This window comes from Antedon mediterranea, chromosome 8 (assembly GCF_964355755.1).
Source record: "Antedon mediterranea chromosome 8, ecAntMedi1.1, whole genome shotgun sequence".
Lineage (NCBI taxonomy): Eukaryota > Metazoa > Echinodermata > Crinoidea > Comatulida > Antedonidae > Antedon > Antedon mediterranea.
In genome coordinates this window covers 14479237-14506376 of record NC_092677.1, presented here as the reverse complement: position 1 = coordinate 14506376, position 27140 = coordinate 14479237, and the positions used below count along the sequence as shown (strand labels likewise).

The following is a 27140-nucleotide window of genomic DNA, read 5'->3' as shown; positions in this document are numbered from 1 at the left end:
GCGTAACACAACGTCAAGGCAGTCTCAACCATACCTTTTAGAAAAATAAACGGTATACCGGAAAATGTAATGTAATTATAATGTTATCAATATTAAGGACCTATGTTAATAATGGTTGAAATCAAATATACCGTAAAGATCGGACTAGTCCATAAATAAATAGCATGATTAGGTAATTTTATTTAAAAATACAAAATATTAAAAAATGTATTTAAAAATACAACATTTCGACCCCTAACTTCTCAGTATTGTTACTCTTTCTTATTTTTTTTCATTGTTCAATTCTGAATCATTAATTTAGAAATACCGTCCCTTTTGTACCAGGATACTTATTGTAACCGAGTGAGGGCGTACGACAATCCTTCTGACGTCACGATTAGTCATCCTTTGAACACGATTAATATTGTGTGAATACTTATTGTAAACTTATTATAGTAAGATAAACTCTATTTTTTAGTCATAATATTCGTGCTGACATTAAAAATTGTAAAATCTTTATTACTGTGTCACATCAAAATGATTCAATACAATTATTGAAAAGGGGTCCTGATTAGCTGAGATACACTTATGTTGTCATATCCCAATCGTCGATTCTACAAAATATTATTAATTATTTATTTCAGACATTTAATTACGTCTTAAACATATAAAAATGAAAACAAAAATAAATTTCTCTATGTTTCCAAAATTGACAGATTCAGCAGAGAATATACAAAAATTAATAAAATTATATAACTATTTGGTTAGTTAAAAATGCGGTATCATTATTTCCAGACATGATTATGACTTTGGAAAACGAACTACATTTCAATGACGTCAGAGGACCTAGATAAGAGACACTTTCTATACAATTACCTTTAATTAGTTAATTGATTGAAAAGCAATACTTTCTAAAAGACTTTTCTTAATCGTTACATTTATTTTTTAAGTGAAAGTACGTATATAGGCGCAGCTTATGTGAGAAAGAGATAACGGTGGTCATATGAATTTTTAATGAAAAACAAAATTACTTTGATATGTTGTCAGAATACTATATTTTACGAAATTATTTTATTGTTCAGTGATTAAAAAAACAACTACAAGTATATAATTTACTTTCTTGATATGATGGTAATGGATTGGTTGAAAAGCTTAATAGCTTATGTGACCCTTTCTTACTTTCTGTATATCAAGGTTTTACTATATAGATGTTTAGGGATCCGGGTACGAAAAACGTTTGTTGTATATGTCAAATCTCTTTCCAAAAAACATTTTGATTTCCTATAAGCAACACTATATTGACGACTGTATGATGTTCACCTCTTTCCAAAATTCTAAAACATACACATAAGTTTGTGTTTTTGTTGTTTAACTTAGTCGTTGAAAAATTAGACGATAATAGCTTTTGCTTGTTTGAGGAATATTAACAAGGAAAGGAAAAACTAAACACTATTTTTGATAGTATGGTGTTTAAACTAAAAGTACTGTATATTACTTCTAAAATGTTTTTTATATCAACGAATTAAAGAATAATTAATCAAGCATTGGAAACTGTTGTGCTGCTAAACAAGGCCAACAGCCATAAGTCGCGTGCTAAAACGCAAAGTGATACCGGACCGACAGACAGACCGACCGACCGACAGACCGACCGACCGACCGACATAGTGAACTATAGAGTCGCGTCCACGCGACTAAAAATATTAAAGCTCCGATTTGCCTGCGAAAATGTCTAGACCGCTCAAAACGAATGACACAGATTAACATCATACATATCCTAATTGCATAACATGCAGTCTTAGTTTATAATACGTTAGCATTATAAACAATTATTTTTTTCAGTTAGAAAATCCGGGATACTAATCCAGGGTCCAAAAAGACAAATCAGAGACATCTACTTGGATCAAGTCTAAGCCCACATCATTGGTTACGTACCGGTACATGCGTACGGACATGCTTTACGTATAACTGAGTCTCAATGATCATATTGATAATTATCAAACGTCCCTACGCCTATCGATAATTTATCAAACATTAGCACAATAAAAAATAGAACATCAGATCTGGGACTAAGTTTCAAATCCCTGTTAATGTCACAAAACAGTTATACAACATTTTAATCTTCATTATCACTTATGTAATGTTGTTAATTAATATGCAGATTCTGTTGGTCAGAATTATAATACATGTTTGTTATTTCTCTTTGGTTTCAGGCCATGAACTTTCAATATTAATTTTATACATTATCTACCTTATTATCATGCTAGTTTGTTTTTCGAGTTATCGTCATCATCGTATGCAAACATCATGACCTTAATTTAGGAGCTCCTTCCTCAAAGAGTGAGTCAATCGCTTCTTCTGAGGTCATATCATCTGAGACCGGGACTATTAAAAGGGAGGTAACGTTGCAAACAATCCATTTCATACAATCGTCTGCTGCTGGTCGGTAAGACAGGTACCCAGTTACACATATAGAATTTTTGTTTTAAATACGGCGTGGAAAAGACTTTTTTGCAATATGTACTCGTTGATTCTTGCTACTTTATATACTTGTGCAATCACAACTGGTAAGTTTAGTTTATATCATTATTTTAATATAAAATCATTTTGACTGTTATGGAATTGGAATATCATTCATCAATTTGCTGTGTTATGTATAATGGCATGTTTTGACGTTTCTTGGTTTTCTACAAGAGACCAACATTGAAATAGGCCTATACTGTAACATTATGCTCGCATGCAAGTATTCAAATAGTAAAATTATGTAGAAGTTTTTGTCAAAAGGATATAAAAAAAAACGATTATAGTTTAGGTATTATCAAGTTCACTACTCGATTATAATGTAATTATGTTTTGAAATGATTAATTTTGTTAATAAAAAGGCATTCATTGTACAGTATATAAGATATTTATATTAATAGTTTAGAATTATGTTGTAAATTGTATATGCAGCACATTATTAAAACGTGTAATTATTATTTTAATTCTAAACAAAATTCGTTGATTACTTGAATTATATATAATATTTAACATCATGAACTTAATGATAACAAGCCTAATGTGTGATTTGGAAAAAGGTGATCATACAAACAACAAATTTAAAAAAAAAGGATGTTTAATTTTGTATATTTTATTGGCTATTAGTGTATCTTTTTCACGTAGAAAAAAAAGAATAGTATGCTCAGAGGTTTATTGTAATGGAAGGGTGATTTAGGTAGCCTTCTTCATTTCCTCTTTCTTTTAGTTGAACATTAAAATGTGTTACATTAGAAATATGACGCTTTCGTCTAATATATTCTTTGAATATATATACACTTTTAGTTATTACTAAATGAGTAATCATTTAACCCAAAGAATTGAGACAAATAACAGTCTGGCGACAAAATAGTTAATTATGTTTTTATTGATGTTGTTAATGTTAGTTGTATCAGTTTTTAGCCAAAAATATCCTTACAAGTACCCCCGACCGATTCCTTTTTTAATCATCAATAAAAATTACGAAAACTAAAAACATTCTTATTACTCAAATGAATCAATTATACTTTTAACTTATCAACAAAAAGCATTTATTTTCACTTGCTAATCTCAGTGATATGGTTTATTTTTTAACGAAAGTAGAAACATTCGTAACGACATTATGTGATGACACATGTATAGGGAAATGGTGATTAATTATTAATTTTTTTTTTAAATACCAGAATAAAGTAATAGTTCTTAAAAATTTAACTCTGTTTACTTGCATTTACTAAATCAAATTCAATTATTTTTACTGCAGTGTCAACCAGGGAAGTTCACTCTTCACTGATTTTAACGAAAAATTTAGAATAAAGAAATATAACAATAGGGCCTACTAATTATGTTTTTAAAGTTTTACCAAAAAATAACACAAAAAACAAACAATCCTGTATACTTTCACTATTCTTGTAGAATAGCAATTTTGATAAAAGTATAGATATGAATTGTATTGTGGTGGTACTTGTTTAGTTTAAAGTAATGTACAGTAATCATTTAATTCAGATCCGATTATCATTAAATAAACTGTTTACGTTTTAATTTGAATAAATAAGTTATTTTCAATTTGCAAAAATCTTTTAGATTTTTTGCCGGTAATACACGTGTTAAGGATATGTTTGATTATGTGCTGAGTTTATGACCGATGTGTCATTCTGGCGAAGTTAATAAAGGATGTCAAAAAGCCAACAGAAACTTTGAACGATCAGCAGGGGAAAATCTGTCCGTGTCATTTTAGTCATACACACGTCGTTTCCATTTCCTTTATATACGACAGAAAGGGATCTTAACCCAGACTTTAATAAAACACGAACAAATCACGTGATAGGGGACCTAAAAATAAATGACATTTGACCTAGTGATTAGTTGCATAATTGAGCTAAAGTTAATTGTGCCAGCTCAAATAATTCTATATTCCACTTCACTTTTGTATCACAAAAATGAATCTCATGCTTCTTCACTTTTAGACCTACTGTAGTAAATGCTATTTTTCTGTATTTCTATAAACTATATCAAGTAATAAACATTTGAAGATTTTGGGTCATTAAGAAATATAGTATGAATAGGCCTACTTTACATATTACAAAAAAAAAAATATTTGAAATAGTTTCGTCAACAACTCACAATTCAATTATCTTGTTGAATATTCAGTTCTTAAATATAGTATCTAAAACCATTATTCTTTTAAAATACTTTTTTAGGGGCAGCTACTTGGACCTATGGACCGGACAACAAAGGTAAAACATATATTTAACCTACAGTAAGCAGTAATTGTACAGTAAATAGCACTAAATTCTTGTTTTACAATATATTTTCGCGATAAATATTTTTTTTTTACTATTTTGCTGCACAACTATGTAGATTGTTGCATATGATCTATGTTTAATAAATTTAATATATAGAATGAGATCACTTCAAAATGTCTATTTTAGAATATTTTAAACGAAATACAAGTATATGAATAATTTAAATCGAATATGAAGTTATTTGCAATAGAGATGAAATATTTTTAGATATAAATATTTATACAATTTATATTATTTTTAGGACCTTCTTTCTGGAAAACAACATATAGTCAATGCGGTGGTCTGAATCAATCACCAATAAATCTAGATGACACAATAGCAGAGGAAACTGACCTGGGCAGCTTCCAGTTGGGAGGTTACTTTGATGCCCCAGCGCCAGGTATTATGAAACTAAGAAACAATGGACATACAGGTATGTTAAACATAATATAATTTTTTTTTCTTATACAAGGCACTAATTATTATGAAAAAAATTTCCTGTAAGTTTAAAATTGAAAAATAGATAACTCAATGTTTGGTATAGCAGTCAATTCAAATTTTAAAGTACAAAGTTAACTTTTAAATGTATAATGCAGATAGATTGAAGTAATTAAAAATGTTTGTTTTCTCATTTGATCTCAGCCTCTGTCGATCTACTAAAAGACTATTCTGTATCTGGTGGCAGTCTCGGTGGTACTTACAAAGCACTACAATTTCATTTGCATTGGGGAGCTAAAAATAATCGTGGATCAGAACACGCCCTCAACGCTAAATTTTATCCTGCTGAGGTAAGAAACAAACACATACCCATACATCTTTAAATTAATTAAAACTAATTAAAGAGATCATTTGATATAAAGTTTTACTAATATCCTAATTGTATTCATAGGCCTAACCAGTTCCTTTAATGGACACAAACTGTGAAATAAATGTACTTTTTTTTTAATTCCATGAACTTTGAACTTCCCATATTCTGTGTATTCTTATAACTTTGTTATTACAAAGTTTTAAATTCACCATAATAATATTAATGTATATGGAATATGTTATTTTATAATAAAATTAGTAATTATGTTCATTTTGTCGGTTTACTTTGATGTTCTTAAGCAAAAATAAATTAAATAACTAGCATCTGTATGTTAGTAAGAAATGAATTTTATCAATTTACATACCACTTTTATACTGTTCTGTATTGTTCGAATTATCTATTTATAACATTATAACTGTGTTTCAATGACAAGCTACGGATACAGAGTGGTACGTGTTTCGTTACCAATTATCTTAATTAACCTAATGCAGCCTATTTCCGTATTTTAAATAACAAATTAATTACAAAACTCATGACCACTGAGACCAAGTCAAAAAGTCAAAACTACTACTATTAATACCAAAAAAAAGAAACTAAAATGAGAAAGAAACGTACATAAACAAACACAAGTATGAAATTAAATATGTCCTCTAAAAATAATTCCATTTATTAATTTGTTTGTTTCAATTATTTATTTGTTCAACACAAACAATTAAGAACCGACCAAACAGATAAACCAAGTTTTCATGGGAAAAAAACCCCCAAAATGAAAAAAAAAAAGTTGATAGAAAATATACAAAAATATCATTGAATGCGCGAATTCTTATGATAATGTATAAAATATAAAATATTGTTATGTTTAAAATATTTAAATAACTAAATACTATAAAAAAAAATCAATTATCTTATAACAATTGGTATTATTAGTGTTACTAAGTAAGATAAATTAAAATGTTGAAACAATTAACCTAATCATTAAAAAAATGTTTAGTTCAGGTTGTTTTTAAATATATATTTCATTCTTTCAGTTGCATATTGTGCACTGGGATAACACAACCTACCCGGATGTAGCCACAGCAATCAAGTCACCAAGAGGACTGGCTGTACTCGGATTTTTCATTGATGTAAGTGATGCACACAGTTTCTGGTCTGTATACATGGTTAAACATCAACACAACATCTAACCAAATGATGCTGTGCTCCGATCAAAGGGTTTATCTGTGGCTGCGACACAATCAATTCCACGTCGCCCCACCTTTTTAATTGAGTTCCGATTGACCTATTGGTTTCCCAAAATGGTTGGACACCGTACATAGTACAGTACTGTTGGTATTTCTCGCAGTCAGACATGATCAAAGGACTGGTAACGAGTTCCTATCTTGGCAGGGCGAGTTTAGCGTTCTGTTATTAGATTGCCTTGCTTAAACAAATCAAGAATATTATAGTAATAATTACCATTAATGCATATAAAAAATAACTATAATTTACATTGCAGGTATGCGTACCAACAAATGCAGCTTTTGAAAAATTTGGCGTTGATATACCAAGTATCGAAAGACAATGTATGTTTGATAATCTTATACACAATCTTTATCAAAAACACATTATTGTGGACAAAGTAATGATAAGTAATTATAATCACAAAGAACCTCTTTATGTACTATTTTCTAACACTTGAACAGTTAGGAATTAAGTTGTTTGGAAACAGTTTATTACATAATAAGAGAGCTTGTTTCAATCTGTATATTTTATCTTTATCTTTTATTCTTTATGGATATGGAAGAATTACAAAGAAGACCTAAATATTTTTTTTTAGCTGACACTCCTGTTACAATGACCCAACTCATCAAACTTGGAGATCTTATCAAAGGTGCTAAGATGGATGATTACTATCGTTATAATGGTTCTCTAACAACACCCGGATGCTGGGAAAGTGTTGTGTGGACTGTTTTCAAAAGGCCAATTTGTGTTTCTCCAGCAACGGTAATTTTTAAAAAGTTTTAAAAAGAAACATAATGAATACAGTCATGTATAATAGTTGTATTCTATGCAGATCAGCATCCTATGCATCATTCCTTATGCCTATCACATGCTAGTCCAATTCCTTATCATTACACCATCACTCTCTGGTCTTATACAGCATCCGATATTCTCCGACGTTCTCTTATCCAAGAACGCAATCAAACCCAACGTTAGCTAACTTCGGTAATCTGCCGAGAACCGGTGTTTCAATGTGCTATGATGGCCGTAGTCAACGTGGTATGTCCGTAGTCAACGTGGTATTGCCGCTTCATAACAAGCGACAAACTAACGAAACGACGTGCCGAATGGTAAATGAGACACATTGAAGATTTGTCTACATATATAAGCCGAAGTGATGGAAGTTTGAAGTTTAATTTTTAAATTTTTGTATTCTTTTGTAGATGTCACGATTCAGAATGTTGAAAGCAATAAAAGGAACTTCTGTTGAATCAATTGTTGACAACTTCAGACCAATACAAGCACTAAATCGTCGTAATCTTATCCATAGTATACGTCCAGGAAGTAGTAAGTAATAGGAACATAGCAGCAGTGTTTTTTTTTCTTTTGTGGATAGGAGCACCATATCATAATCATCATTATACTTACCTACTTAATGTGGGACATACCCAAACTTATATGACTAGATTCTACCACAACTTCCTCTCTCTCTGTTTGTAAATAGCATTTCATACATCAATAATTTACAACGTTGAAATAACTGCAATTTCCTTTTGTTTTGAATTTATTTTTCAAGTTTTGTTTTAATAATTACCACATCTTCATTTTCTTTTCATTTTAGGACACAGTGATTTCTGTGAACAAGTACGAGTTCCAATATGTCAAGAAGTAGGCTTCTCCATGACCTCCTTTCCGAATATGTTCGGCCACCAGACACAGGAGGAAGCTGCGCGTGAATTGGAGAGATGGAGGGAATTGATCGACTCTGGGTGCTCTCATCGACTTCAAAATTTCCTTTGCTCAGCCTACATTCCCGCATGTGATGGTGGTGCATCGTTTATTCCATGTCGAGAAACATGCCGTGATGTTCAGAAAACATGCGCTGTTGCTATGCTCAAGTCTAGAGTAGATTGGCCAAAAGAGCTGGCATGTACTCCACTACCAGGCTTAGGAAAGTCTAACCATGACTGTTTAGCAGGTAAAAGATAATAATTGTCGCATTGTTTAATTACAAACTTAATTAATCATATTAGATAATACTGTGCTAACTATTCACGAAAAGTATTTTACTATGCCAATAATCAAACATATCCAAAGTTGCTAAATCATACCATTTTTTTAAAACCTAGAATATGTTAATAGTAAAATTCATTTAACTAATAGACACAAATAAATAAAACCGGATGTGTTTTTTCTTTAGAGACAAGACCACCTCAGGCAATTAAAAGTCTCATGATAGGACAGGTACAAAGAAATCGAGTCAAACTTACTTGGACCGGACCTTTCCACACAAGAACTGAGGTGCGACATTACGAGATAACAATGTCTAGGCCAGAAACAGGGTTAATGCACAAAGAAGTTGTATCTGTTACCCGAACAGAATACAACAGTGGAGTTCTAAGACCAGGCATTTATATATTCACCATAAGAGCTGTGAACTATCTTGGTTACGGACCAATTGAAACCAGATCGATTGCAGTTAAGGATCTTCCACAAGGTAAATAGCAAAGCTGATACCGTCCTACGAAAAGACATGTGTATTTTCCCTCAATGCGACTTTGTGACGTGTAATTGTGTAGAAATTGGTGTAAAACACATGTTCGTGGTTCTAATATATAATGCACAATATCGAAGATTTAGAAGCACCCTAGCCCAAACAGTACAAATATCGGTCACGTTTTCAGGAGGAAATAGAGAGTGAAAGTCTCGAATTCAACATTACAGGTTCAGATACACCCAGACGTATGCTGAGCTCTTCTCCATGAAATTATTATTGCTACAGAAAATCCGAATTGCCTTATTCTTCGGATGTATATTCTTTGAATATACAAATATTTTAAATGTTGATGGTGCAGTTTAATGTTATTCAATTTGTTTTGATTTATATTTTTTCGTAGTAAACAGTCCCAGGTTTGGGACGAAGATTCAGCCTCGACAATATGGAATTAAACACAAAGGAGTTCCATCCATGTTTAGCGGATTTGTTGACGTACAAGACCAGGGAGTAGCCAATGATTTCTGCAGGTGAATTATATTTATATTTATTATCTCTCTAAAGCTTTGTCTGTACTATTCTCGTCTCGAATAATGAACTGGGTTCTTTACAGTGCACACGGACAAAATGTGTACACCGGACCTAAGGTTTATCTGAGAAGACCTGTTTCACTAGGAGAGAGTCGGCCTCGAATCCATACCGATACTGTGGTCGCCCCTGTCTTAACCATTCGGCCATTTGACTAGCTCATTCGTACCATCTGCACTGTAATTGATTTAAATCACTCGTATTTTCAGGATCATAAGAAATGGAGCCTCATATTTCCTCACATGCGCATTGGCTGGTTCAGCAATTGAGGGAGAGATGAACTATAACGTGACAGGTGCAGGAGTATTTGTTCCTGGGTATCCAAACACATGGTACATGCGAGATAAAAACCACGATGGACGGGATGACTATTGTCGGTATGTGTTCATATAATGCTTGATCTGTCTAAACTATCCAGTTTAACGAAAACAAGTGTCATGTGCCCAAATATGGTAGTGATATGATGTCCACCATATATGGGCAGATTGTATTTTGTTGTTACATGAAGTTTGATAGTGTAGAAAGAGCTTTACAATTTTATATTTATTTGATTTTATATAAATATATAAGTATTGATATTATCAAAGAACTTATAACACAAGAATCTCCTGTTCGTCCGAAGCGCGTAACAATTTCGAAAGGCATTGTGGGATAGAATAGAGCTATGGGTGGCGCCATTGTGAGCCATGGAGTAGGGCGCCCGCATCAAATTAGAAAGTCAAAATCATAGAGGGGTTCTGCTAATGCTCTAGGGGGTATAGAGTAATTGACTGAGGAGTAGGGCGCCCGCATCAAATTAGAAAGTCAAAATCATAGAGGGGTTCTGCTAATGCTCTAGGGGGGGTAGAGTAATTGACTTCCTAGTTTGGAGGGGGGCGCTGCTCCATGCTGTGAAATGGCGTCGCCCAGTTTGACCTTTTAACCCTGTACTTCCGATACTGTGTTTTGAATGCAAATTGAAGAACAGGAGATTCTTGTGTTATAAGTTCTTTGATATTATATAATATATTCCGGTATGTATTAATGTTTTTGTATAACGGCTTAAGTTAATTTAAACACATGCCTAATGCTCAATTATATGTATATGTATATCATTATTTATGTTCGGTTATAAATCAATGTTGCTGAAATAAAAAAAATAATGATAATAATGATCTGGAAATTGTTACAGCTTTAGTACACTGTTAATGAATTGATTTTTCGATTTATAGGTGTGTCGATGTCGGAGCTAGGCAACAATTCTCATGCATACCCGCAGGATTTAACGGGTTTCAACTTGACGCAGAATTTGCTCCGATTCCACAAATATATGGCTGTCACAGAATGCATATAAACGCTTTCTTAGGCCCATAACTTAACAAGAGACATGAAGGAAACGATCTAACCAGTATGTAAATTTAGACTGGTAAAAATCTAAATATGAATCGAATTGTGAACATTATTTTGAGTTATGAGCAGACAAACGCACAAACTGCAAAATGCAGCTATTTTATAATTTCTTTTTTTTTAAATATAGGGCCTATGATAATACTTTATATTATTGTAATTAAGTTTATTTCTATGAATAAAATTATCTCAGGCATTATTCAACTAAAAAAACAAGCTGTGTGAAGAGTATTAAACCGTATCTATTCACACCTGCTTCGGTCCGACTCCGGCTCCCAGGTGGCGTCAGATTGCGCGTACAACGCTTTTTCATTTTCACGATGCGGCTACGCGCATATCGAGTAAAACGATTGGCGCATGAAAATGAACGATTTTATTTTTGCCGGAGCAGGTGTGAAAGACGCTTGCAAGATAGGTTTTCCTCTGATTTGCTTTCTAAATGGTTAGATAACGTTCACTATCACATACACAAATAAACGATCGCAGCAATAGAAGATACGTACAGTAAATCATTTACGTAAAATACTAACTTTTTTTGGAAAAAATATTAAAATAGTGAAATGTGATTTGTGAAGCTAATTAAAAAAAACCATGCTCATGACAGTTTTATGTTTTCTGTGTAATAAAGTAGAAATTTGATAAATTAATATTACAAATGTGTATGCTGTTTTAATTTTCTCCTGTCTTTTAAAAAATATAGCAATCATAAACACACAGCTGAAAACAAAATGCACGTACCTTATAGAAATTAGTTTTATTGGAAACTTTTGAATAGTTCCGTATTGTATTAGCAATTGCTCGAATTAGGTATAATATAATGTAAATGCTTCCCAATTGATCTAATGGCGCGTGACGAGTTTAAGAAACATTTTTGAATGACTAATTTACAATGTATAATTGTGTAAGTCAGAAATATGTTATTTCCAGAAGGAATATGAAGTACACCAAGGGCATATATATGGCTGCAGTCGCGTGCTCAACTTTGAGTTTACCGACCAACCGACCGACCGACATAGTGAGCTGTAGAGTCGCACAACAATGACAAGTTGACAAGATAGACCTTATTACTTTATAATTAAATTACATCAATATTCCGTGAATCATAAGAATGATCTTTACTACCGTCAAGACATTATAGATAAAGAATTTTCACATGATAGATTAGCATCCCGACCGACCCCGACAAATAATAATCACACCTATAAATAAATAGCTGGATATTTTACTCACACAAACGGAAAAGGGTACAATTTTTAAAGCATGCAATTTTTCTCTGTAACACGCATTTAAATTAAATTGTATTTTATTTAAATACCGGAGGTCTTGGGGGAAGTCTCAGCTCCAGGGCAGTAAATTTCAATATATGGTAAACGTTCATATATTTGAGTTCACAAGTTACTGTGTTTAACAGATACATCTGTTTCTTTTTAGAGACACGATTACATTTAAGTTACCCTTTTAGACTAAAATTAAATTATTATTTTTTAACACACACATTCACATTAGTTGTGGTAATCTAGGATCACTATAATTATAAGCTACAGTATGCGTAGCATCTATAGCACAGTACTGGCTAGGATACTAGAGAACAACATAAAATGTAGCCCCTCAATCTTAAGGAAATTGACGCCTTGTCCGCATGAGTCAGACATCCTTAACTATCTTTAGAGGAAACCGCCCCAGCTTACTATTTCGGTTTTAATTTTGTAATTAATGTATTGATTGTGAAACGACAAATTAATGAACCGTAACATTTTTATTAAATTTTGTTGAAGTTATGATTCATAACATTAAATTAAAACCCAACTAATAATGTTATATTTTCGAGAGTAGCCGGTATTTTGTTTAAGAATATAGCTTGTCCATACAGGCATGATTCTTTTTCTCAGTCACATTATTTGACGCATACCGTCAACTTCAATTGAAACATTGAAAACATGTTATCAAGCTATGGATCGACTTCAAATATTGAATACTTTTTGAAAATAAGGGTAGGCACACTAAGATAGCACGTTATCACTATTTTCTATGTTAAGGAATTTCAAGATATATATAATTAATTAATGCAATTTCAGTATATCACCGGGCGGTTTAGAATTACTGTTCTTTGCTTGATTTGTTTATATTATATATAAATAGACATATTTCCTAATTTAAGTTGAGATTTTCACCGATAAATTTGTTTCAAATACGAGATATAGTGACGTGCGGACCTTGTTTACACGACGAATGCTGGTATCAAAACGGTATAACGGTATTTGGCTTAGCAATTAAAGGATCATAACAGAATTAGGCCGTACACCTACAGTCATAAAGTGTACCTACTTGCAAGCATACGATAGCCTAACTAAGCTTTAACGCTTACCTTTTCAAATCCACATAAAAATAATCTAGTACGAATTTCCTCAAGTTTAAAACTAGGACATAAACTTAACGACGCCATTTTGTACATCCAACACGTAATATTGTCGAATCGTTGTTACGTTTATTTTTGTTAAATCAGCTATTCTCATTAGCATACACATGTTACGTCATTTACGTCACGTTACGTATTTCTAATTATATAATCATGACGTAGGCACTAGACTGCTGACAATAGCGACATTATTGTTGTAGTTGCTAATGGTCCTAAACAATGAGCATCACGTGGGCGGAATATTGACTATTAGATATGAACATTAATTTTATTATATATATTTTTAATTTTATATGTTGGATTTTATTTTACATTTAAAGTATTTATTCAGAAATTAACATATTGATTTTCTGAGCATTCAGACAATATTGAAAATAATGAAAATAAAAACTTAAATTAAATATTTTATTAACATTTTTGGGAAGTTACGGCTAACCGGATATGAAATATAGATTACTTTTTTACGTGATCATGTTATTTAATCTGAAATTTAAGGTACTATTTAATCGAACGCAATATAAAAAGGTTATGTAATTCCACTGTATCTAATAGTCATCATCATTATCCAATATTTTTGTAGAGGAACTTTCAGGATTGTATGTCGCGTTTTTTCCAGCATTTAGAAAGTCCTCTAAGTTTTTAAACCTAGGATCTTTCAAGACCCTTTGTGACATTCCCGCTCGGGCCTTGTCGATCATTTTCCTCCTTACTTCATCAGTTGATATCCCACCGGCCTCCTTCTCTCTCTTATGAGTCTTCAGAAGAAGGTGAGTTGGTAGCGTACTGACGAGTTTCCGAAGAACCTTTTCTTGCTGAACTTGAAGCTTTTCGTCCTTTTCTGGATCTTTGAAGTGTTTCACTTTACCTTCTCGTTGCTTTCTCTTTCCTAATACATCACGCGATTTGTTATCTTTTGAACTTGTGTTTTCACCATTTCTATATCTGTCTGTTGATTCTAAGCCTATATCCATTATTTTGTACTCGGTTGTCTTCACATATTTTTTGCTTGATTGTACTATTCCGTTTATATGTATATTTTTTGATACTGCATTCCCGTTAACTTGATGAGTATGTTTATCTACGTTTTGTTCGTTGTGAGTAGTATTAACCAATGGTCCGTTGTCGAGTGTATCGACATATTTCTTATTACTATATTTCTCATTTGTATTTGATTGATTTGAAGTTGTTGAGGTATTTTCATTAAGATTTGACGTGATGTAAGCATCTTGTATCGGTGGTGGCAATTTGGTGTTTTCTTTGCCTGCATTTTGTTCATTGCGTTTGAAAGACGCTGCGAAAATACCCAAGGCTCGCACTTTTAACAGTGGAAACTTTACTTTCGCTTTGAGTTCTGGATTAGTTTCTTCACTAACTCTTATACTGTCTATTTGAGTAAGTTTTGGCAAATCATCAGTTAAAACATGTTCAGTTTGATCCACATTTTCCTTCCCGTTTTGCACTATTTTAGAACTGTCAAACTTATCCTCAAGAATGTGTTTCTTCTTTCGATGCAGTAAAAGTGCGCCCTCTGTTTTTGAACGTCTGAGAGGTTTTGATTTAGGCCTATCATGTTGAGACTCTTTCCCAAAATCCACTGATCGTGATTTAGGCCTAAGATGTATTGTTTCTTCAAACTCATCTTCAGCAGCGGTCTGTTTTAGATATGATGGCCGCTCATACACTTTCACAAATCGTAACTCATTATCTTGGTCAAACACCTGTAAATAATAAAGACAATTTGCAAACACCATTCACATTTCACACAATCAAAAGAATACACATTCTCGTAATTTTAAAAATTAAAATGTGTAATTTTCTTATAAAGAAAATGAAAGAAACTCTGCAAGGTTATGGAGCAGGCCTACCAAAGGATATATTCATATATAACTATATATAATTTGATATTTAATTAGTTTTAGAACAAACATTATTAGATTTATAATAAATTCATTTTAATACATTAACCATCGAAGATAAAGAAGTGAGTAAACTACATTCAATTACCACTCAAAATGTTGGTTTGTGATAGGGGCGAGGTGTTTCCATTCGAAACCAATCAGATTGAGCGGAGTTAGGCTATTCCCCTTTGTTCACATGAAGTAGTTCTATACATTTTTGTACTTTGGTCTATGATATTGTACCATCTTACTTGAAAAATACACAAACAACCACACAATTATCAGCAATTAAATATACCTGCTTAATAAAGAAATTCCGTTGGTTCCAAGCCAATGTTGATTCTCTTCGTCTTTTTTCATCTTCGATTTTCTTGAGCTGAGTGGCAAGTCGCCGCTCCTCGGCGGGGTTTCCACACGCCAGAACGCTGCTTAGCTGTCCGTCTTTTACGTTGAAACTGCGCGCTACTTGCATCATTACTGTCTGCTCTCGAGTAATGTTGGAAACGCGTGATGGTGATCCCATATACGCATGCTTACTTCTGAGAGAAAATATTTGTACCAATCGTTATGTTGTAAATATAGAGTAAAACTAACTACAATGCAAGCTTGAGTTCACCAAAACCAGTCAAAGGGAACAGAAGGTCGATTTAAAAAGGGGTATTTACGTAACATTTCATAGAACTTTGTAAATGCAGTGTAGGCCTATACAAATTATTGAATGTTATTTGTTTTTTGTTGTTGTTTTTATACTTATAAATCGTGAAACGTGGGATAACACAACTGTTCTGAAGAAAATGAATATGAAGAAATAACTGGCATAAATCTAGATTTATACAAGGAACATAACTTTAGTTTGTAGTTTTGATAAATTATATTAAATGTTATATATAAGTGTGGGGATAGGTGGGAAAATGATATGGTATAGATAATGTACACTGCCAAAATGTTAGGAAACACACATATGTGCACATTTGGTGGGTCCCGATAGTGTCCACCTAATAGAGGTTCTTCGGTAGGCCATGTCAAATTATTAATATCAGTTACTGAAGCACACAATTCAATCAATACACTTCTTAACATTATTCTAACTAGAAGATATATCCCACCTGACAACACTGTTCTAAACCTTCGAAAAAAGTCGGCACTTAATTAACCTTAGGCCTATAAAAATATCAAGCAATTTTATAATTTTCCATTACAATTTTCTATAAATAACCTAATAGAAATTAGAAGTGATTGTAAACAGGTGCACTTTACTATCAATAACCACACACATTGTGTAGTTCTGTTATTTATTTAATAATTGAAACTTCCGAAGCTGTTCTTATAAGCAAACAATAAAAAACACCTACAGTCAGTTTAAATAGTTCTTAAATCTGATAATAATATTCTGTTGGAATCTAACGATGTGTCTCCTGGCTAGCTACAGCAACGGCAAGGGCAAATCAACACGCTGATATCCCGTACTTGAAGCAATAGGCCTAGCATAGGCCTGTTCTATAAATGGAGATTAAGGCATTGTCAATTCCTAAATTAATCCTACCCTCTCAATGCGAGTACATTTACTAGTTACTATTTAGTAGCTATTTGTTATACAAATACTTAATCTATCCATCAAACCAGTGTTATGGAACGCAAAGACCGACAGAAATTTGATATTAAATCGAGGCAATTGTGGAACATTCTGACTTCGTTTCGTTAATGCAATGTAGGCCTAACACTAGTTTATAAATGGATAGTAGTATTATTATTATTATAAAGGAACGAATGTAATTTCAAAATCGATCTAGTATTGTACCATAGTGTTGGAAGGTCATAAGGACAAAGCGAAAATCAATGCTACCTTATCTACCGGTTGTAATAATAATAACGTAGTAGGCCTATTGTTATTTTTTTTAAGTCTTCAGTACAACTCATTAAGACATAATAAGTATTGCCTGGTGTTGTTTATCAATATACGTTGCTACTGACACTAATCTTCTTACTAGTGACACTAAGCTAATCATATTATGTCCTAAAATACACCACTAATACAATCTTGATCCATGTAGGTATGATTTATTTAATTTCAAACCTCTATGCTTGATCCAACGAATACAAAACTATCCTTATATTTCTACGCAGGGGAACATTTTCTCTTATAATAACATCTAATCAATAATAAAAATAAAATTATGTATGAAATAACAATTTATATATTCAATAACAACATGTTTTTTAATTTTGTGCCATTTGTGTATTTCTTGATATAAGTTTAACATTTATTATAAAGCTCTATTACCAATAAGATATCATTCATTCATTCTGTCTAATACTAATTCACACTTTGGATACTCCTAATAATTATCTTCTCCTATTGACCATCATGTCATGCATTTATATTTTAATTACAGTAGTAATAATAACGCCAATTCGCATTTTGCTTTTATGCTAATACCATATCGCAAACAGATATATGTATTCAATGTAACTGGAGTTTAATTAAAATCATTCTTTTATTTCTTAATTAATTCTAAAAAGGATAATTATAATAATAACAAAAATAAATGGGTTAAATATGAAACGTCTTTAAAAAAAAATGTTTTCTTCTTTGAAGATCAACATAAATGATTGCCTTTATGTTTCAAGATTCTTGAAAATGAGCATTATGTACAATAATGTAAAGTAGGCCTACATATGACTGTATCATTAACAATGCTTTACATGGGATGTTTTACATGGACAACACCGGTCTTTATGTTTGACTATGTAAACCAATTCAAGCACAAATGTTATATAATGTAAGTAATTCAATATCAAACTTACATAATAAATGTGTTATAACATTGCAGTTTTCTGTTTATCTTTCCCACCTTTAAATTTTATGAAGCTTACGACAACAAAATGCAATTGTGATTTTATTGGTTCTAGTATTATAAAACGCAACGATGTTACAAAAAAACTATTGATCGAGTAAAACGAGCCTTTTAAACAAATAATACAAAATGATAACTACGTGATTCGTGGATCTACTAAAAATGATTTATCGGTTTGTGCTCTAAAGGGGGTTCAATGGGGGTAGGAAGAGGCCACCAATGCCCGATTACATCCGTTTGTATACGTCGTCGTCCTAACAACTATAAGACGTCATTAAGAATAAACAATACATTAAATTTCCTTTCACCACGTGCACGTTTGAACTATGACATTCACATACTGTTTTTGCGGCTTAGGACTCAAACTTCAACTATTTGAGTTAATATTAATTTTCAATAATCCAATGCATTAATGTTAAAGTAATAAAAAAAACAAAAATTATTGTTTTCATGGTAAAGACTGAGAGGTTGCTCGTGTACAATATATAATGTTGTCACTCCTAAGGCTACTGGCGTTAATAATTCGACTTTTTATTTGTTAGGTATCCGTGACTGGAACAGTCTCCCCAACCCAACTTAAACCAATACAAAATAATGCAACCTTCAAAAAAAAACTTAAAGAATATTTTAATAATGAACAGCTTGGAATATCAGTTTAACTAAGTTACTTTTTTTATATTGTTTTTTGATGTTATCTTGTTTTATATGTATTTTCTTGTTTTTCAATTTTTACTGCGTCCAACTTAATCTTATATTGTACTACGCCCAACCACTCACTTTTTCAGTTAATACGGATTGGACCCCATTGGAAATAAGTTTACTTTTTATTTGTCGACTTAATGGGTTATCCTGGTATTCTTTTTAATATTATGTACATTGTATTATTTAATTATTTTTATGACTATCGAATAAAATCAATCAATCAATCTGGTATCATGTCTGGTTGCAGGAGTTGATGACCAGAGTTTCCTGTTATATGCAGTATATAATATGCCTTAAACGACAATGTCAATTAGTCTTACATTCCTTTGAATGATGACTAAACCAATTCAATTCAATTCAATTTTACTCGAGCACATAAATAACAATACAATATTGTACAGTTGTAAAATAAACTTGAAAGTAAAAAACAAAGCTCCGGATGACCCAATAAAACCTTACGGCGGTTTATTTCCGTTGGGGGTCCTTTGAACAAGACTGTTTAAAGCACCTAACATTGACCAAGGGCTTCTATCGTCCAGTGCCAACCTTAACCAGAGGAGAAGCAGATACTAGATACAGTAATGAATAATAAAAAAACAAACGCTTATCATAAATGAAACAAAGACAAACAAAACTTTTGGCTTACCCTTTTGCTGCTACTTGCTGAGTTGTGTTAATAAGGAGATGACGTTCTCTCACTCGTTCCGAACGGAGCAAGTCGAGTCCACTTTCCATTGTCAGTGTTCTTTCATCTAAGAAGTGTTACCAACATTTATGAAACTCTCTATCGAAATAATATAATAATTATAATTATACAATGTGGCATGTTGGTATCGTAAATGTTAAACATTATCATGATTATATCAGTGTTCCACCATAAATTCAAAATGTAAAAGATTTAAAACATTGTTAAAGGAAAGGTCAAAATAAATTTATGAAAGGTAAACGTTCATTTAATTAGCACCACAAATCATTACTGTTTTCAACAGTCACGTATTTAATTTGCATCAGTTTGTGGTCCATTATCTCTTTGGCCTTTCCTCGAGAATTATGTCCATTATTAATTAAGAGTATGTAAATTGATACGTACAGAATAAGTAATAATTATTTTTCAGAACAAATACAATAATAAAATCAAGTTAAGTCAACTGAGAAATTAATTTTTTTTAAACTATTAAATTACAAAGTTAATTCCTCAAAGCAAACTATTTTAATTTGTAATTGTTTTGATCTCAGTCTAACTATGGGGGTGTGTACCGAACTAATGTTGATTTTAATTGTTGAACGATATGCCTAAAGTTTTTATTTCCGACGATGTGTAGGCCTACTTTGAAAAAAATACCGCGATACAATATAGGCCTAGAAATAAGTTATACTTACAATATTTTCAAAACTATATACACAACCGATGTATTTGTATTTTCTAGTAGTTGTAAAATGATATGATGATTTTTTTAATATATTATTAAATAAATCATTGTTATTTTTCAACAAATACCGTCAATTTATAGAAAAGGGTACCACACTAATACATTATGGAATAATTATATATTTATTGAACCAAGTTCATGGTATTTTAAAGAGTTTAAACGCAAGATAAAAAACGTTATAATTTAACCGTTTAAGAAAACGACATTTTCAGTTCAACACACGACTACATAATTCCATGCACAACACCTGTATATAATAATTTGAATTTGGAACAGTATTATAGAACAATATTAAGACATCTAATCTAAAAAATTGAGACCCATTTGCCATGCCAATATGACCAAATGTAGGTCTATACGTTCCAGGTGTTATGGTTTAGGCTCATTTTATAATTTCCTGTAAATTAGAAATAATTTGCAACTGGTAGGCCTACATACCTGTGAAATCCCAATGTTGCTGTTGAGCTCGGCCTAGTTGTAGTTAGTTGATGACCAGTACATACGACAGCTGATATGTATAAAAACAACTGTACAAGTAGGCTTACTAAAACATAATAGCACCACACCACATCCTTATCATTTATTGTATTAACAAAAAAGAAAACCTATTTACATGTATGCTATACTACCATAAAATCCGTATCTGAAATCTACCTCCCGCAGCTCCCATAAAACCCTTGGCAGACGACACTTTCTCGCGGACCAATTGGAATGCCTCTTTTGGGGAACACGGTTCATTGAAAATGGGGAACTGTCTTTTACCCAGGTTTATAACTTTGAACTTTAACGACGTAAATCAAAGGATGACAGGTCAATAATACGAATGCTTTCAATTACGGTACATTTACTACTTAGATGATAATGAGAAAAGTATAACTTTGATAAAATAATAAAATAATTCTTTGTGGATTTCTGCGGAAACATTTTACTACTCAATCTTCCACACTCTGGGCCCTTTTTCCAGGCTCAGTCAGTTCGTACTGTAGGCTTCATGGAACAATTATATCTTGGTGTAGGTAGGGAAGAGTGTTTAATTTCACTCTTTCCTGGTATGGTAGTAACCAATTTAAACGGGTAAGACTAAGCCTGGGTCCTAAGATATCAATTAATGATGTGGAATTGATGCATGTACAGTAAGCCTACATAATATCTATCTATCTGCTCTTAATTTTACTATCTGTAGCCCATTTGCATTTTTAAACAGTATAGGCCTAATGCATATACCTAAATTATTTGATGATGATGATGGCCCTTTCATTTCATGCTGATGTTTCTGTAAGCCAGACCTGCTCCATATGAGCTGATGATGACTGACAGTAAATTACTATTAGTCTAGTAGACACCGAATTACGTATGGTTTGCTTACAGGATATAACCTGTTTGTCTTTGGAATAAAGAAGGATAAAGTCAAGTGTATGAAATATTTACTTGTTGTAAGTTTCTATGGAAATTGCATGCGCGTTATAATAACGCCTCCGGACACTTATATTGACACACAAAATCCTGTTGAATTTCGACATGACAGTGACATATGCAGAAAAACGTGGCTATTAATATTATGTAGTTAGTTGTTAAATGACATAGTGATCAGTCATTGGTCAATTGGCCATTTACGGATGCATAATGGGTCCATGACAGAATAGTTAGCAAATTAACAACTTTAGTAGTCTCACTAGAACCAAAACAGGTATTGTACCGGTTAATAGCCAACATACTGCTAACCACCACTAAACGTGAAGAGGCATGGGGCTATGTTTAGCATAACCCGCACAATTAATTAAGTACAATCTATTAGTACACTGCCATGGAGTGGCTGACGAGCATTTATTCTGGTTCATCTTCAAAATTGTATCCGATAAAATTAATATCCCCAATAAAGAAAAAGAGGTAACAAAGGTGAGATGTATGGTTCTAATTGATAAATTTGGCGACAAGTTCTCACCATGTCAAACAACCAAACACTTGTCTGCCATACATAAGTGCTATTAGAAAACATGACATAGAGGCCGTCAACTTTCCAACCGTACTAATAGCTGCAGTATACACTATCTTGCACTATTACAATCTGGTTATAGAAGATAGTGGCATGATGTTTATATTAAATTTATTGTTGGCTGACTGGGAGTTAATCTGTTGCTGATAGATTGTCAAATATTGATTTTAGTGATCCCTGCTTCAGCTTATCGAAGTACGTGATCAAATTCATTTATTTTTATTTGACTAAAACCTTTTCTGTCTATCTTAAGCGCACAAAAAAATTGAAAATAGGATACAGTAACACATGCACTGTCAAAAAGAAAAATTTATTATAAAAGAAACTTAATTATAGAAGAAACCTCTTACTCTATTTGAGAATGAATTTAGGGTCTATTAACAAATTAGTTTTGCACACAATATAAATAAAACAATGTCGTGACAATTGTATTTTTTTTCTCTTCAGATTATTAAGTGCAGTGCAATACCGTTTAAGAAAAATCGTCACACACAGATTGCACGATTTTCGAAATAGCAATTAAGCAAAACTCTAATTTTTATTCATTAGCATTATTTTCGTAAGTTTTGAAAGAGAATAAAACGTAAACTTGAATTACACTAATGTCTATGTATATTTTAAATATATGACAATAAATGGAAATAATCCACTGATGAATGAATGGTAATACTATAAGTATAACAATTTCATTTAGGAGTACAAAAAGACAAACCTATTCTTTAAAAATTATGAATATTTTGAAATGTCAAACAATAATAAGGGAACATGCAGCGCCATTCATTGTACGCAATTCCGGTTATAAATGATACAAATTGGAGATATACAAAAGGTAACGAAGATGTTTTGTTTATTATATGCGACTCACTTAATGAAAATAATAATAATTCTGACACATTTTGAAAAACTGAAATCGTTTTGTCAATTTAAGACAATACTAAAAGATAAGATATGATATCAATACAAAATACACTTTGATATCGTTAATGTATTTAAACTAAACTATTGGGTTAATGTGGCTGATAATACACATGTCTGTTACGACAATAGATATGAAGCAATTAGCTGTTTGCCGAGAGGAAAGATTACGATAACAGAAAGGATAAATTTCTGTAAACACACAATTAGTAAACATAATTATATCTATCCACCAGATACACGGTATCATGTCTAGTGACATTATACAGCATGCAGTATCACTGCTGACAGCCGACTTCCTCTCTTTTATAAGTTATCCGACGCTTTTTTTTGTGTAAATGGTTGGTTGGTACCTTAGCATTCCAATCGGCTAATACTGTATATAACTTATCCAGTGAAGTCATTGGATAGGTATAATAAGAACAGTAAAGAGAACGAATTTTGGAGAGCTCGTCTCATCTTTCTACATAATTACTTCATACATCTTTTCAGTGAGTTTTAATGTTTGATATTTGTAATGAATTATTAATAATAATAATAATAATAATAATAATAATTATTATTTTTTTCGGATGAAATTTAATTAATTCAAATAGTTTTAAGCTAACAGGCACTGTGACGTCATGCATATCAACACATTGTATAAATGTTAACACAAGTTTGGTATACCGATTAAATTAAACAAAATAGTAGAAAATAAATCCTTATAATCTTTTAGGTGTCAAGCATATCACATTGAACTCTTAACGATGTATTTCCCAAAAAAAAAAAAAAAAAAAAAAATGAAAAATGATTGTGAATAGGCCATTTCGTAGAAAATATTACTTATAAAAAGACAAAATAAATGTTGGGGTAAATGGGAAATAAGCATTAATGTACATTTATAGGTAAAATAAACCTCTAAAAATATTATTTTAATATTTACATTTATAATTGTTAAACTAATTAGCAATATACACAAACGGTAATACAAATTTGTTTATAAAAATAATTCCTGTAGTTTACCTTGTTCTAAAATAGCGTACATACACACACCTTGTTATGTAAACGTTTTGTTATCTCTAAAACACATGTGTAGACCCATTAACCGCAGTATTATTTTTATTATGTAATATGTCACTTTTTGTCAACAAAAAAAGTACAGTATCAACCTTTGGCTAAACATTCTGATAAAAACTAGAATACAGTAGGGCCTACAGTGCATGTTAATGATTTTTTATTTCATTGAACTATCTAATTACTTAACTACTCAATAGATATGATAAAGTATATTAAATAATGTATAAAATTATGTATTATTGGATATACAAATGAACACTCATTTTGAACGTAAAGCCGATTTTCCACTAGGCGAATTTGTTCGCGCGAATCGAACGCGCCAGCTTGTACGCATGTGTGTATTCATGTTTACGTCTTCCAAATCCTTCTCTACGCATGCGTATTAGCTGACGCCTTATGAATGAACACTCATTTTGAACGTAACTTGAATGAAAATATAACCAATTAAAACGTCATTGTAATATTTAAAATGCAGTTTAAGCTTGTATAATAGACTAACCACTAGTATCTAAAACTTTTTAAACATATGAAATAAAAATAGTATCAACAAACTACAGCGATTCTATTCTTTTAAATAAATTTTATTATAGAAATATTTTGCAGTAAAATGTTAATTGTGTTGAAATAAAGTATAATACATTTTTAAATTATAATTTAATAAAAATTAATAAATACGGTTAACTATCTTAATTGAATATTGTCCAAGATTGTAGAATAATGTATTGCACTAATTGCTAATTATTAGTATCTATATATAAATTTACGTAAGGGCAAAATTCGGTAAATCGCGCCTTACTTCTAGAATTTTCACTCGATGGTATGTAAAGTTGGTTCGTACTTTCGGTACTGATTTTAACCGCCTGATGTAACCCTGTTTACTAATTAAATTGAGTTAGATAATTAGTTATTGACGATTAAAACGAATTTAGGTTCAACGATTTGCCCCAAATAGGGGTGTTCTCCGATCGTGGTATACACTGTCTAATGGATGTCCATCTTGAAAAATACCCGCCAAAAAAATGCGAGGAGGCTTCGCATTTTTCTATCTCCTCCTACGATAATTGTTTTTAATAGCTGAAAACCGGTTGAACAGCTAGAGTACACCATCATAATGTTGAAGACAGGCCGATTTTCTTTAAAAAATACTATTTTGATAGATTTAATATACGATTATGCAAATGTATTGATTTGCGATGAATGGAACATCCCAATCTCTCAGTCTGCCAGAGTTTGGTTTAACACAAGTACTGTAGGTAAATTTATGAGCCCTTGGTTTAACACATACGGTAGGTAAATATATGGGCCCTTTGAGAATAAACTTGCAATACTTTGACAATACTGTAAATACCTATTAACTATTTTTCATTTGAATCGAACATTTCTTACTGTGAATGTTCGTACTGTTAGATGTAATATAAAAATATATACAAATAAACTTTATTACTGAGACTGTGGATAGGCTCTACTGTTAGATATACAAATAAACTTTATACTGACAGTTCCTTCTCAACGTTTGTAGTAATTAATAATTACCAAAAATATAAACGTCGTAGTGGTGTATCGTGACATGTACTTTAATATTTCAATCGATTATGACAGTGACAGTTTTAACAAAGTATTAAATCGCAAATGTTTTAGGCCTACTGTATTTAGAGGTATATTATTTATAGGCCTATAAAACATGAACAAAATATTTCGTTACTCAGTGGATAAAGAATATATTTAAAAATTGTTCCTCTTTGTACCTATCCGCTTTCCCATCCCTCAACCCTAATGTTACATAGCGAGGAGGCTTCGCATTTTCCTATCTCCTCCTACGATAATTGTTTTTAATAGCTGAAAACCGGTTGAACAGCTAGAGTACACCATCATAATGTTGAAGACAGGCCGATTTTCTTTAAAAAATACTATTTTGATAGATTGCTAGAGTACACCATCATAATGTTGAAGACAGGCCGATTTTCTTTAAAAAATACTATTTTGATAGATTTAATATACGATTATACAAATGTATTGATTTGCGATGAATGGAACATCCCAATCTCTCAGTCTGCCAGAGTTTGGTTTAACACAAGTACTGTAGGTAAATTTATGAGCCCTTGGTTTAACACATACGGTAGGTAAATATATGGGCCCTTTGAGAATAAACTTGCAATAGGTTCGGAAAATGTTAAAAACCAATTTCTATTATTTGAATCGGTAAACAGTTTCCATTTATTATACATTGATAATGAAACATGAAATATTCCTATTTATGTCCCTCGAGGTTCATTACAATTTATATTTAGTAGTCCCACGGACTTCATCTTAGCCACTCCCCCGAGTGCTAAGGCCAAATTTATGATACCCTACTTTCTATGTAAGTTTAGTTACAGTTAGTTCTTGACGATAATACAACGAATTTAGGTTACACCCTTCGGCCGCGAAAACGTTTCTGTACAAATATGATACCGATTGGCATTATTTCATTCAACAGCGACCATAATCTCGCCAATTACAGGATAGATAAACTATTTTATTATTGATGTGCTTATAAATTAAGACTCATGTAAACAGCTTGATTACATCATTTTACAGACAAACGAAACTTTTTTAAACCTACTGTTTCAATAACTGAGTATAAT

General features: G+C 31.9%; 2 protein-coding genes across 3 annotated transcripts; one reads left to right on the top strand and one right to left on the bottom strand.

Moving 5' to 3' along the window:
• Positions 1-2418: 2418 nt before the first annotated feature.
• Positions 2419-11912, top strand: LOC140056696 (uncharacterized). The gene is made up of 13 exons (XM_072102155.1): positions 2419-2543; positions 4689-4724; positions 5035-5205; positions 5415-5560; positions 6609-6704; positions 7076-7142; positions 7397-7563; positions 8004-8127; positions 8402-8758; positions 8981-9277; positions 9678-9804; positions 10072-10239; positions 11074-11912. The coding sequence occupies exons 1-13, from the start codon at positions 2495-2497 to the stop codon at positions 11213-11215; spliced, it is 1947 nt and encodes a 648-aa protein (XP_071958256.1). The 5' UTR covers positions 2419-2494; the 3' UTR covers positions 11216-11912.
• Positions 11913-13213: 1301 nt separating this feature from the next.
• LOC140056697 (uncharacterized) lies at positions 13214-21239 on the bottom strand. Of its 2 annotated transcripts, none has more exons than XM_072102158.1 (4): positions 20988-21239; positions 19766-19903; positions 15861-16098; positions 13214-15382 (listed from the first exon to the last, which is right to left on the bottom strand). In XM_072102158.1, exons 2-4 carry the CDS (start codon positions 19852-19854, stop codon positions 14210-14212), a joined length of 1500 nt encoding a protein of 499 aa, XP_071958259.1. In that variant the 5' UTR covers positions 19855-19903; positions 20988-21239; the 3' UTR covers positions 13214-14209. The 2 variants fall into 2 exon arrangements, with proteins under 2 accessions (XP_071958259.1, XP_071958258.1); XM_072102157.1 differs by having other exon boundaries at positions 15861-16101; positions 20988-21238.
• Positions 21240-27140: the final 5901 nt, after the last annotated feature.